The following is a 14,378-nucleotide window of genomic DNA, read 5'->3' as shown; positions in this document are numbered from 1 at the left end:
TTTGTTAGCAAGGCACAGCTTGAGATCTAGAAAACGCAAGGATTTATCAATGGGGACCTCATGCGTAAGTTCTCGAGGCTGCAACTCTTCCTTAAATATGTTTGGTGTTCTGTAATGACCAAAATATTTATTTCACTTGATATGCGTGTAATTACTGAGTAAACAGGCTCAAAGAAGTCAAGTAGCCGGGAATGCCCGACAACATTACAGGTGAATTTTCCTGCAAAGAACATTTCTGAAGTGTTGCCCACTACTTAGGGTTCCGCCTTCTAGAGGCACTGTTTGATGTTTTCTACTCACCAAATGTTTGAATTTACGTTATATACCTGTAATTACTGAGTAAAACCTTCTAACACCTGTTGCACACTGATGTCAAGTTTCATGAGAGGAAGTCTAGACGCAGTGTTCTTGTTCTATGGGCCTCGACCAATAAAAGTATTGTGCATAAAAATTAAGAATACCATCGATCGTGACTGCGTGTCTGCGCTTCCAATAGAACAAGGGGGGGGGGGGGGGGGGAAGTGGTCAGTTTACGCTTGTTAGCACAGCATATTGTATAAAAACAAAATCTGTTTAAAAACAAACCTTGTTGATGCGCTCAGTATTCCTGCCAAGAATAAACCCCGTAGAGTTTTCACATCTGATAGGCTCTCTCTTATGTAATATGGAATGATCTGAAAGATCATAGAGCATGAAAGAACAGCGTAGATCATGAAAAACCATAGAGCAGATAACTCTATAAAAGCAAGAGAACAATAATATCGTCCTGGATACCTTGTGGTATTTGCTAAAATTCGCAACGTTGACAGCTTAGGTTAACATTTATTGATATAAACAGTTTTTGATTGAAGTGAGTTTAAAGATTCCCTTTGCCTGCAAAGAAAGAGCTATTTTTGCTTCGATAACAATTGTTAAAAACAACGCTGGAATGAACAAGGTAAAATTAGGTGAAAATAGCGAGGGAGAAGATATGAATAAAACACGTACAACCGCAACCGTTCCTATTTCACAGTGCCGTAGGTTAAAATAATTAAATACTCTCTGCCTGGCACGTCTGGGACACCGGATATTTTAGGCTCGGGTTCCAGGTTGTGGAGATTCGCTGAAAACGACCCGCATCAAAAGCTCGCTTGGTGTACATTTTCTGTACATGGCACTAGCGCTGCCTTCACCACTTCTATTGACTGCGTCGCTTAGGCGCTATATACAGAGTGTTCGTCTTTTACACAATACCGATCTTTTATAAAATCATATGACCGTTGGGACACCTGTCGTCTTCACGTAAAACCTCTACGATGACGTGAAAATGCTTTCTCGCTGCTTAAGGTATTCTGAAAACACTAAGTAACACAATGTGCTAATTAACCATTTAATTGCTAACTTTAGGGCAGTAGTTTATATGAAGAACTTGTATGGCGTTATGAATTGTGGCATATGCTTTTTTTTAAAACAAAAAATCGAACGTAGTTTGAGATAGTCATCATCGACATCGAAGCACAAATCCAGATAAAACCGAGAATTACCGCGTCCCGCTCCACGTCAGACGGCAGCGCCCCGTAAAACGGGGGGGGGGGGAGGGGGCGAAGTTTGAATTCAGATAGCATGCCGCGGGAAATACTGACCAGACACAGTGGCACACGGTTTTCACTCAAAACGTGCCGTATTTGTAGCTGCTGGTTTTGCCGGAGAGGTGCAGTTTCGTACTTTCTCACGCTTGTCGTCACGGGGCGATTGGGTCTGATATGTCAGTGGGGCCGCCGCCTTTACTGCTTTCCCCCGGCGCTCGGTTTCGATATTGCCTAGATTTAGCATTGAAATAGGATGGAAATATCTCGAGTTATTCAATATGTTTAAGATCTTTATAGTATGAGGGCGCAATGAAACGTGTCTTTCCATTCGTCATGTAAACTAGTGCCCCTAAAGCACTAATAAAAAAAGTAAAGTAATAAAGCCTTCTGAAGCTCACATTAACGGCGGCATGGTATATCCTCGCCTAGGATCTCGTCTGCAAAATTTCGACGTTTTTTACGCATATCGCCTTATAATAAAAAAAAATGTATTTAAAAAAGCCCTGTATTATCTATGTCATAATATTGAATACAAACAAAAGAACACTATGTATTCATGTATTCTGCGTAACAGTTGGCCTTGGAAAGACAAGACACAGCCAGACAAGGGCACCGATGTTGACTTCAATTGTGCTGACGCATGTGAAAAAAAACTTTATACACATAGTTTCTTTTCGACTGTAACACCGTACGCAAAACTAAAAATTTCCCTAACCTGATCGTAGTTAGAGATGGCACCAGAGAGCAAAGGGTCACAGTCCCTGTACCAGTAAATAACGGCTATGCCTGTGAATCCAACGAGTACAAAGAACAAGAGCATCATCAGCCCTCCACCGATGGCTATCCTGCAACAAAACGTATCCACAACCGTAAGTGCATGCAACGCACCTATGTTTCGGTGCTAGTGGCGAGCGATAAAGTTCAAAGGCACACACCTTTTAGCCCCACGGGCGGTCCTGGCAGCCATGAACCTTTGGACAGCCATTTGGTCATACGCCACGCGTACAAACGAGTAGGGTATGCATGCCACCAGTGAAGTCCACATGTTCTCGTCAGTGGTGACGTCGAAGTCATCCCTGCCGAGCAGAACACGTGTGAGCTTTACCAATGCATTGATAATTGAGGTACTTCACGTGTCCTTCGGCAAGTTTCTCAGATGTTGAGGTTTCCCGAAAACATTTTTTCATTCTGAATATATGACGCCTGGCGCGTTGATTTCATCCATGTGCGGTTACAAGAAACCAGTAAATTAACTCCTCCCGTTGGTATGTCTGTCTATGCGATAAATCACAATGCTGCAATTTACTCACTGTAACATACAAAAAAATTCCGCAATACTGGAACAGGAACAGGAACAGGAGCGCGTGGCAGCGTTGCGTGCTGCAGAATGCCACGCTGTTAAGCAGATGAGGTACGAAGAGGAGTAAATTTTCGTCACTTCAAAGAGGCTTCGAAATTGCTTGTGCAAATGGCATTATGCAAGTTTTTTCAGCATCTGTTCCAAAACATAAACTTCATTTTGCTTTGAATTTCGCCTGCCTGAACCTCCCATGTCTGCGGATTTATTGACATGATACTCATTTGTGCCGTGTTAACGAAGGTAGATATCACATGCCTGGAAGGTACACAAATCTTTGGAGTTACGATTGGCAACGGTACATATTCAACAATTCTATCATTTATCTTCTCACATTATTTGCACTGATAATCTAGCATTCACTCTATTCTAAAGCACTGATTGGCGCGGTATCTGAATTCAAAACGCTCGTAAGCACGCGCATTATTCCTGTAAGGAACTTCGGTTCCTGTATTTAAACGAGGACCCGCCGTTGTGGCTTGCCGGCTATGGCGTTGCGCTTCTAAGGCAGAAGTACGTCATCAAATCACGGTCAGGGCTGCCACATCTCGAATTAGGTGGAATGTAAAAAAATCCTGTGCAGTAGGTGCATGCTGAGGAACTCCAGGTTGTCAAAATGTTTCCAGTCAGCCGCAACGGCGTGCATGATAATCAGATTCTGGTTCTGGCACGTAAAACACTAAAATGTTTATTTTCGAAGAAATTGAAGGTCTAGTAAGCATGTAAAGACATTGACAATAATATAAACATCACTGTTGACGCGTTGTGTTGACACATGCCATCAAGCTAAACCTAGTACAGTTCCTGTTGCATCTAAATCTCGAAATAACTTTATATAGTTGTATGCGTCAACCAATGCAGAAAGTTCGCTTTATTGCTCGTTATCCATTTCTTTTTGTGCCACCATTATTCTAGCTTCCTTTAAATGGTCTTCATAGCTGATGTTATTTATGTTTATCTTCCTGGCTTTCAAACCTAAAGCCTCGGTCAAACCTGCTGCTTCCATATTTTTCGCTGGATGGGCGCTCTTTATTCTAACACCATTCAGTCACAATACTATTTTCATAAAAATTGTTTCTTTCTGAGATTTTTATGCTGTTTGATATTGTTCCATAGAGTCTATTCTCCTTATTGATCGGATAGAATATACTATACTCCATCTGAATTTTGTGGCACCAACGCAGCTATTTTATCAAAGAAAAAAGGGACGACACGTTGGGATATCTGTTGCGGCGAGATTTGCATTGTGCCGATCAGTAACAATAGGCTCAAGGCTTGCAGCGTGGACGAAAGAATGTGAACTTTAGTCATAACAGAAAGTCTGTAAAACCAGGAACTGAGTAAATACATTAAGGAATAACAGTTTCTTACAGTAAAATGTACTTTCTGACGTCGAAGTCGCTAAGCGGTCTTAGCGGCTGGCTGACATGGTAAGAGTCGTAGAAGACCTTAGCGATGATTATGATTGGCGAGGTTAACATGACAACAGCCTGTATGCAATCCGCCCACACAACGCTTCGGAGTCCACCCTGTAAAAACCAAGAAGGTACATTTCAATAACTCAAAGAACACATGAACTAAGCAGAGAAGTACTCAAACGCAGGAGTTTACAACTAAGGACACCTTGGCATAAATATATTCTGGAATTAAACGTTTACACTTACATGAAGATAATTTTCAGTTTATTGATACAATTCCTTGTGTATGAACTTGCTATAAATTTCATATCAATTACCTTAAACGCAAGACCAAACATGTTTATATGTACTTCACATATATTTGCTTTAGTAGAATGTTTGAATAGAAGTCTCCTGGAGTGGGCTTGAGGTCATTGATTTTCGATGCGGCAAGACGGTTAGTCACGTGATATTTTATTTTAATTTTTGCGGGCTTTCCTTATCAACGAAAAAATAAACGGGCCAAATGTACTTGGCTGAAAATATGTGAGTTTTCAATAAGCCTCAGTATATTGCTTTTATAGATTACGAAGAGGCATTTGACTCATTAGAGATACCAGCAGTCATAGAGGCATTACGTAATAAACGAGTACAGGACGCTTACGTAAATATCTTGGAAAAATCTACAGAGATTCCACACCTACCTTAATTCTCCACAAGAAAACTTGGAAGATACTTATAAAGAAAGGCGTCGGACAAGGCGACGCAATCTCTCCAATGATGTTCACTGTGTGCTTGGAAGAAGTATTCAAGCTATTAAAGTGGGAAGGCTTAGAAGTAAGGATCAATGGTGAATATCTCAGCAACCTTCAATTTGCAGACGACATTGTCCTGTTCAGCAACACTGGGGATGAGCTACAACGAATGATTAAAGGGAAAACACGGGGAAGGCAGGCGATGGAAGTTCAAGACGATGAGCAAACGAGAACAAGGTGAAAGCAGGAGCCAACGTTTCGACAAGTGGACTTGTCTTCTTCAAGGCCTTCAAGGAGACAAGTCCACTTGTCGAAACATTGGCTTCTGCTTTCACCTAGTTCTCCTTTTGCTCATCGTAACGAATGACTAAGGACTTTAACAGCGAGAGTGTAAGAGTGAGGTTGAAGATTGATGTACAGAAGACAAAAATACTGATCAATAGCCGGGCAAGGGAGCAAGAGTTCAAGATCGCCAGCCAGCCTGTAGAGTCGGTGAAGGAGTACGTTTACACAGGTCAATTGCAGGGGACCCTGATCATGAGAAGGAAATTCACAGAAGAATTCAATTGGGTTGGAGCGCGTACGGCACACATACTCCCGATCCTGACTCGAAGCGTACCATTATTATTGAAAAGGGAGGTGTACAATCAATGCATTCTACAGGTGCTAACATATGGGGCTGAAACTTGGAGACTAACAAAGAAGCTTAAGAACAAGTTAAGGACAACGCAAAGAGCTATGGAACGAAGAACTTGAGGCATAACAATAAGAGACAGGAAGACAGCGGTGTAGATCAGATAGCAAACGTGGATGGCGATTCTCTAATTCACATTAAGAAAAAAAATGGAGCTAGCCAGGTCATGTAACGCGTAGGTTATATAACCGTTGGACCATTAGGGTTACAGAATGAGTGCCAAGAGAAGGGAAGCGCAATCGAAGACATCACAAGACTAGGTGAGGCAATGGAATTAAGAAATTCGCAGATGCTAGCTGGAATCGGCTGGTGCAGGATAGCGGTAAATCGAGATCGCAGGGAAAGGCCTTCGTCCTGAAGTGGACATAAAATAGGCTAATGCTGCTGTTGATGATGATGATAGTACAAGTTCTAAGTTCCTTTCAATTTTCCAAAAATTATTCGTCGACAACACGCCACTTCGAACAGTAACTAGAAAACTTGCGAATTGCAATTAATTATTAAATAATTGCTGGATCTTGCTGTACTCGAATAAGAACGCTGACTGTGCATAACCAGTATGTACTTGGTTATCTTCACACGGAACTGTCCGTATTTCTTAAGTACGCAATGCATGATAGCTGGAACAACCTGTACGCATTTAAATGTAGTACAATCTGGCAACAATAAAGATGATGCACAGTGGCCTAATTGTGCGCAACAATATTTTCATGTAACGATATTTTCGCAGTATCTGCCTTACTGTTTTTTTTTTTTTCATTGCCAGACTTGGAATTTTTTCTGGCCTGCTATTTGTTTTATTCATACGGAGTTAGTTTTCTCATTCGTTTTTTCCTGTATTTAGGCATATGTATCGGATCCGGGTTGTTCTGTTCTGTGTAGACTTAGGTTGACGCTCCTTCCTTTCTATTTCTTTTCCACCAAGAGGCCAGGCCTGCCCATCCTGGAGATTGTGCAGTCTATGCTGGAATGTGGTTCTTTTCGAATGCAATAACGGCAATCGCGACCACGCTGTTAATATTACCAACTGAAATGACTCATTCTAGATTGCAGCTCTTAGAGCTGTTTCACATGCTGTTACTGCAACGACGAGAATCGGCGCAGTCGCACGCGTCGCAATGGGATTTTTAGAGGGCCGATTTCAGATGCTTGTGATTTTAACAGTGCGACTGGTGCGATGCTGGGTTTTGTTGCGCAAGCCGCGTAATTCTTTTAGTAAAATAAAGAAAACAGATACATTACATGAGAGCAGCATTCCGGGCAAGTTGGTAATCCATTGCTTAAATGATACTGCGCGACATAAAAATGACACGGACGTGAAAGAAGACGACACACCAAGCGCAAGCTTTCAACTAAGTTTATTGTGCCACTGCGTCATTTTATACATGGCAGGCAACGTAGATCGCGCATGCGCTTACAAGGAAATGAAGTGCGAAGTCATGTAACATGGTTACGTGTCATGTGACGCCGCGTCCAAGTAACGTAATTCTTTTTCTGTGAGAGCCAGAGACGGGAAGCTAACCCACGCATCACCCAATTTCGCAATCATCTGCGCTTCAGATATCTCACGGATGAGCTGCGTTCTGCCACGGGAAACAATCGTGCATTGATCCTCAAGAGGCTTGCACCCATGATCGCGACAGTGGATCGCCAAGAAACCACCTGAGCCATTTTTTACATTGTTGCTGTGTTCGCGGAGCCTTTCGCGCTTGGCGTTCGCGCTTGGTGTGTCGTCTTCTTTCACGTCCGTGTCGTTTTTATGTCGCGCAATATCATTTAAGCAAAGATACATTACAATATACTTGACCTGGTTTTTTTAGGAGGTAAATAAAAGCAGTGTTTTCTCATTTAAAAACGCTTTGAAGTTTACATCTGTTTTGGAGTGCGCAACGGCGGTTTCCGAAGTCCGGTGCGATGTGACACGGCGCTCGTAAACAACAGCTTTTCGCAGCTGGTTGTTCAGTCCTGTGTGTTGCCTCGTGTAGCTTTTATGCCCGCATCAATATGCCTGCACTACAACAACCAGCAAGATGACCTATCAACAAGTTCGTATAGCTACCCTGACCGCATATGCATTATTCAGAATTCGGCTGCAGCGAAATCGTCGTGTCAGCCCAATGAGATCCTCGTGCTGCCCGTGCTCGGTGTCAGCTTATGGAGAAATGATGTGTGTATCTTGCTCGTCATCGAGCATAAGTGGTTCTTGCTCCTAGTCATATTCTTGCACTAACCCAAGCACCAGCAAGAAAGCCTGCGTCTGTCCTAAACGAAGCCGCAAATGATCTGTGTGTGATTACTGAACGTGGAATGGAAATTGTGTTGTGAGATTCAACTTTAGCGCTACCCATGGTTGTCCATAGCGGTTCGCGAGCTGTACATATGTATAAGAGTCCTTTCTGGATATTTCTAAAGGCGCGAAAGCCTACCCATCAAATCTCCTGAGCATCTACCGTCACTTGTGTAAAAACCTGTAGGTGGCATCATAACGTTCTGAAAAACAAGTCTAGCTTCTACTTTGATGTCCTGTGTCTCGTGTTGTTAGTTTACTGTGAATCTCTATCAAGAAGACGATATGAATACGTTCTGTGCATAACGCAGTAATGTAGGTTCATGGCAGGGGAACTTGCCATAGGTTTTTTCACTTTTCTGCTCAGCCTCGCACGCCGCTCACGGTTAGCCTGTTTTGTGGAAATAATAATAATAATAATAATAATAATAATAATAATAATAATAATAATAATAATAATGTTATAGTACCTTCACTGTAATGCTTTAAAAATCATCCAGATTTCTTAACCTAGTCATGTATTTTACGGGTATTAGATCAATATTGTTACGACATGCTAATGGGAATCACTTCAAAGTTGATTACTCAGTCAAAGAAAGTACGAAGGCAGGCCTCAATATTCATTCCTATCTGGTATTTCTAAAGAGGTTCTATTTGCAGAATTGTCTGCCTGCTTGAATAGCCTGCAATTCAAATCTCATAGCTGAAAAAACTTATTCCTTTTCTTGCTGTCGAAAGGCTGCTTTCGATAGCATGTCGATAGCAAGCTATAATCATTCATTTCGAAAGTGTTAAGCAGTAACTATATCTCTAAGCTTATCAACGGCAATTTTGTTCCATGAACACAATTAGGTATTCTGTCTCCCTCTCCTTAACAGCCATGGAATGAAACTGGTCGCTTTTGTGAGTTCCAGGATCCAAACATTCTGGAGTTTGTATCGAGCATTTGTCCGTATCCTATAGTGCGCGCCTTTGTATCAACGTCTGGTACTGCCATCGCAGTGATGCACGCATTTTTGCAAACATTGCAACGAAGTAATTTATTGAACTTTGTTTTCAAATCTACAAGATATGGCTGCACAGGAAGGACCACATTTATGTTAAAGAAGTGTAGATTCAGTGCAAATGACAGAATGTATGCAAAGTGAAGTATTTCTCAACTGGTCAGCTAAATGCTATGAATGTAACTGTGGTATGCACCGTTGTCCTTATTTTAAACAATCCAACGTATCTTCTTTTGTAAGGTTTGTTTGTGCACCGCATGGGTCATAACATCATTATCAAGTAATGTCCATACACGAAATTGTTAACAAACTATATCAAAACGCAAACGATAATTAATGTGGATGCGCACTGCTAGACACCATCACAGTGACGTGTTTTGATGGAGGTAGGTGAAATGTATATGCAGAAAAATGAATACCATGTGCCCAATTTTTATGTATTTATTTCTTTATATACCTCGCAGGCCGCAAGGTTGGAGTATTAGGTGACGGGGAATAAAAGAACAGTTAGAAAAGGAAGGACACAACATTAAACAACACTAAACAAACAATAACAAAAAAAAAAATTATAAACGCCTCTCTGCTACAGACCAAGATGATCATAAAACGCACTAAAAATTAATGTTTATGGAACACGCTCAGTAAATGCTGGTTGACAAGAAATAAATCGAAGTTACACAAAAAGGAGAAACAAAAACTGAGGTGTGTCCGTACAGGTTCCGACAGGAAACGCATCCGTCTCTGAAAGCGTAGCAGAGGCCGGGCTGTCAGATGATTCTCCCAGCGCTTTTAGATCTACAGCTTCCATAATTTCTCTAGGTAGCCGATCTGCCCAGAATGCTAGCCTTTTCCAGTACCATTCACGCTCAGATGTCTCGACATACCAGCGTGCATTGTTCAGGAAGAAGCTACCATGCATGCGTGCACGTAGATTTGGATGTAAAATTGGTCATTGTTCATCTCTTGTGCAGCCTCATGAATTTATTATTTACAGAACAACAGAGAGACGACAGACAATAACAAAGTGAAAACAGAGTGCTTCAGTATTGTCCGTGGTTTATCTTTTGCGCTGTGTTTAATATTGAATACATGCCAACTCGTTCAGTTTTCAGTTCCGATGTAGGGCTGACGAGTCCACTTTTGTTCTGGAATATCAGCATGGATAGACATCGCGTAATTTAATTGATTGGTCATGTGCATACAAGTCGCATGTCAATCTCACAATTTTTCTGATAATGTTGTGTGATGTGTAGGCCCTGACAGTTTCTGGTGAATTTATGCAGGCATGCAGGATGTTGTAGTAGGCCAATTTGCACTGCAAGTGCTGCCTTGATTGCTTTCCATTCAGCTTTTCCGCCTGTATAGTATTTAATTTATGTAGTGTCATACTACTGCTCCCTGTTATTGCCGCATTAGCGTACCATAAGTGCCTCATTATTTGTGTTTGCATGATTAGCAACCTCTTCCGTGCGTTTGGCAGTCCTATATAGTCGTCTGGCCTAATTGTTTTCTCCCATATTGCATGGTATAGGCCTGTTGTGTTCCAAGTTCAGGTGCTCCTGCGGTTGTGTTTCTGAGTTTGTGAGGCGAAAAATTGGGGATGCAGATTGCAACTCTACTAGAACGTCTATATTAGATGAGCTGTCTTTTTTGTGTGCTGCTGGTAATTCATACCGTACAATACCTTGGACAAAAGTATAGCATCTGCAATTTGCCATAGTATACGCTCGTCCCCCCACCCCCTATGATCTTGAGATTATTCTTTTCACCAGGTGTAGAATTTGTATCCAGGTATGACATAATTGTTTCGCGCACGTGCTGGCTCTGCAATCTTGGTCTTACACTAGCTGAATATTTGGGGATGTTGATTTGCGCATATATTTGCCCAGGTATGGGACACACAACGTGCACTCTGGGGTAGTTCTTCATTCTGGTCTTATTTCCGGCTTCGATGTAATCTTACTTATCAGAAAATGAGAGGTCGGACTGGATTAGAAAGTTTGCGATGTTGCCGAAAGCTTGTTGCATCATTTTGTTATTTCTGTATAAGATAGCTTTCACAGAGACTGTAGTACTCCATAGGCTGTAGTACTTCTTGTACTATGCCTGTGCTGTTGGTGGGGGTGAGCGAAATGTACCTCCAAATCTAACTTGGAATTTTCTGTCTTTCAAAAATGTTGCAGTTTACGTTGCGTGCTCTACCACCAATATTTTTGCTCATCGTTTCTTCTACTAGAGTGGCATGAGGTACTGTATTGAAGGCCTCTTTACTCCATTCATTCTTTCATAAGGGGTTATACACAATGCCCTGCAATAAAGTTTCTGTGGCTTCTGGCCCACTCATATCTGCCAGAAGGGACAACTCTTGAAAAAGGTTTTCTTTGTGCTGTGTGCACGATGTAGTATGAGCATTCATGTCTTGACATTTATGCGTTTGTAGAACTAGCTTCCTGCTAGAGTACTTACTATGCCTTATCATGCTCATTTGTGCAGTGCTGTTGAACAACACGCAATGATGCAATGATTATTTACACATTTGAAAGATCAGGGAAGGTGCTTGTATTACAATTGTGCTTCGTGCTTTCTATTGGTGTTAGTACTGCTTGCTAGATTGCTTACTGCTTGCTTACTGCTTACCCCCCTTCTGCAATAGACTTGCAAAGTTTAAGAGTTCAATAGATGCTGATGAACTAAATCTTAGCGCAAGAGCTGTTTTTGCCTATGATTCCCATCAAAATACGACTGCCATGGCTGGTAATTTCACCCCTCACCTTGTCTTAGCAGCAGAGCAAGGGTCGGTCCTGGGACCACTATTTTTCTTGGTATTTATAAACGACGTAGTTAATCGAGAATCCGTCAAAATTAGGCTATTTGCAGATTACTGCATAATCTACCACAGGAGTGATAACCCTCACGACCAAGACTAATTCAATCAAGCTCTTCATCACATAGAAAAATAGTGCGAGACCTGGCAAATGAAAATAAACCCCGGAAGAACAGTTCTCATGAGAACCAGTAGAAAGCGCTTACCATTGCAATTTCACTTCTGTTTAAATGGAAATTTATTATCTGAAGTAAAACATTATATCGGTGAACGAGCAAATTTCTTAGATCAAGAAAAAAACAGTAAGCAAACTTGGGTACCTAGACGAACACTGCGACAGGTGCCACAAGGCACTAAACTGATGACACATAAAACGTTTATCCGACCAATCATAGAATGTGCGTCAATAGTGTAGGACCCGTACACGAAAGAAAATATCGTCCAGTTAGAAGTATTTAAAGAAAATTGGTCAGATTTGTTACAATGCCTACAGCTAGCGCGCATCTGCTAGTGCTATGGGGAAAAAGGCTGAACTGGATTCGTTACTGTCTCCGCACCATGCTGATCAGTTACAGTACCTTTATCTACTACTCTATCACAATAAAATAGGAATAACCAAGGACCATTTCATTCAGTCTCTCACTAAACTAAGCACGCGAAACGAAGCACCACTCCAAAAAACAGCTAGAATTTCACCCTGTACATGTACACGAAACCTGTCCTGGTGTATATATATTACGCGCAAGCGACCTTATGCAAAACATGTATTGTCCGTATTATGTATTTATGCATCTTGTACCCCATCCCTGCTCACAGCCTTTCCAGGCTAGCAACATTGCTGAAATAAATAAATAAATAAAACGCTATAGGCACAGTGACAGGTGAATAAATTGAACAATTTTGTTCTCTACAGATTGTTTTTCTTCCCTGAATCTAGGTAAAACTTGCAACAATAGTGGCATTGCTAAAAAGCAGTTTGTGGTCGTTTATTGTATAAACTGCATATTCTGTGTAGTTGAAATGTAGACATTTCTTTTAAAATTTTAGGGTGAGATGTTCTAGCAAGTAGTATGATACTTCATTACTTATAAAGGTAGTAATCACAGAGGATATCGCTATGTGTTTACACACTAATAAATTTGATTACACTCTTTTTAGATACTATTATAAGAAACATGTAAGGCGCATGCTTCTGCACAATTGATTAGCTGTGGATGTGCAAGATCCATTGGTACATAAAAGATTCAAAGATTCACACGAAGGATGCAACTGGCTCACTTCACTGCGCAGTTTTCATTTACCTTTCTTTGAAGTGTTTCGTCTACACAAGAACAGCATGTTTGCCTGCTTTTGGCATTGTTGCCCGCATTTCCCATCGCGGCGTGGGAGGGTGCGTTGTCACTGTGCCACTATAAGAAGCGAACAATTTACTGACTGGTGAGTTATTTACAGTTCAAAGCAAACGTTAATACAGGTGCAGTGAGCATACAAAGTCGGCAACATATTCAAGGTTGATTGGTCCCTGTGCAGAAAGAATAATTATCCAGAGAAGAGATGCAACTTAACGTGCATGAAATATTCGAAAACAAATTGGCGACACTGTTTATTCAAGCCACGTAGTTAATTATGTCGTACAAAATGTATTACAGTAGCCTGAGGTTTGGCATGTCACATTTAACGAGTAAGTGAGGTAAGATGACTTTTGAAGATGCATCGCGAAATTCACGTTTGAAAACCGGCAAAAAAATGCAATTGCACAACACCACGTCCAACACAATGTTGAAACTTCGGATGCTTCGCTCTCTTGTCATTTGCCCTTGCCGAGGCTGAAATTCTTTAAGCTACTCTGTACGCGTGATTATTGCCTACTACTCGACAAAAGAAAATTGCGGCGACCCCAAAAGGACATGTCTCTTGGGGATCGAACCCCTCGTGCACGAAGCAAACATGAAAATGCGCCTCATTTGCAGCTCAGCGTGTCAACGAACACATTGAAATGGGAGAATAGAATCTGCGATACAATTTTTTAATTTCCCTTCGTGTACGTTCAGAACTCGGCATCTCCGCGCATTGCACTTGTTCAGCGGGATACCCTTTTCAAAAACAAACCACGACATAGCTGTTGGCACAATTTCAACGGAAAATCGCGATGATCGCTGTGACGGTGCGATCAACCGGTTGTTCGCAGCCGGAAACCGGGGGGCGGGGGAGGGGGTCGGCACTGCGACTGGGATTTTCATCGCAAGCGACGGAAATCGCACTTCCGGTGCGATGTAATTCGCATCATGTGAAACAGGGTTTAGGCGCCCGTTCGTGCGGCCAGCGGCGGCGGCGTGACCGATCGAATGATGCAGCGAAAGGTGAGAAAGCGAACTCGGAGTGCAGCGGAGATTGAAAGACGAAATGAGGAAAGTGGAGGAGGAGAGTGCAGCCGAACTATAAGGCAGATAGTGGATGAGGTGAATATGGCGAAAGAATTAGAAGAAAACTGT

General features: G+C 41.8%; 1 protein-coding gene across 1 annotated transcript in view; it reads right to left on the bottom strand.

Moving 5' to 3' along the window:
• Positions 1 to 14,378, bottom strand: part of LOC126524999 (sodium-coupled monocarboxylate transporter 2-like) — a 53,842-nt gene that overhangs the window by 19,349 nt on the left and 20,115 nt on the right. Inside the window, exons 2-4 of the mRNA XM_055067431.2 lie at positions 2,504 to 2,644; positions 2,284 to 2,413; positions 586 to 674 (exon numbers count right to left, since the gene is read on the bottom strand). Of these exons, the coding sequence (XP_054923406.2) occupies positions 586 to 674; positions 2,284 to 2,413; positions 2,504 to 2,644 (360 nt within the window). The remainder of the gene's footprint in view (positions 1 to 585; positions 675 to 2,283; positions 2,414 to 2,503; positions 2,645 to 14,378) is intronic.

Source organism: Dermacentor andersoni, chromosome 3, assembly GCF_023375885.2.
Source record: "Dermacentor andersoni chromosome 3, qqDerAnde1_hic_scaffold, whole genome shotgun sequence".
In the NCBI taxonomy this organism is placed as follows: Eukaryota; Metazoa; Arthropoda; class Arachnida; order Ixodida; family Ixodidae; genus Dermacentor; species Dermacentor andersoni.
Note: the sequence above shows the minus strand (reverse complement) of the source record. Positions and strands in the feature narration are given on the sequence as shown.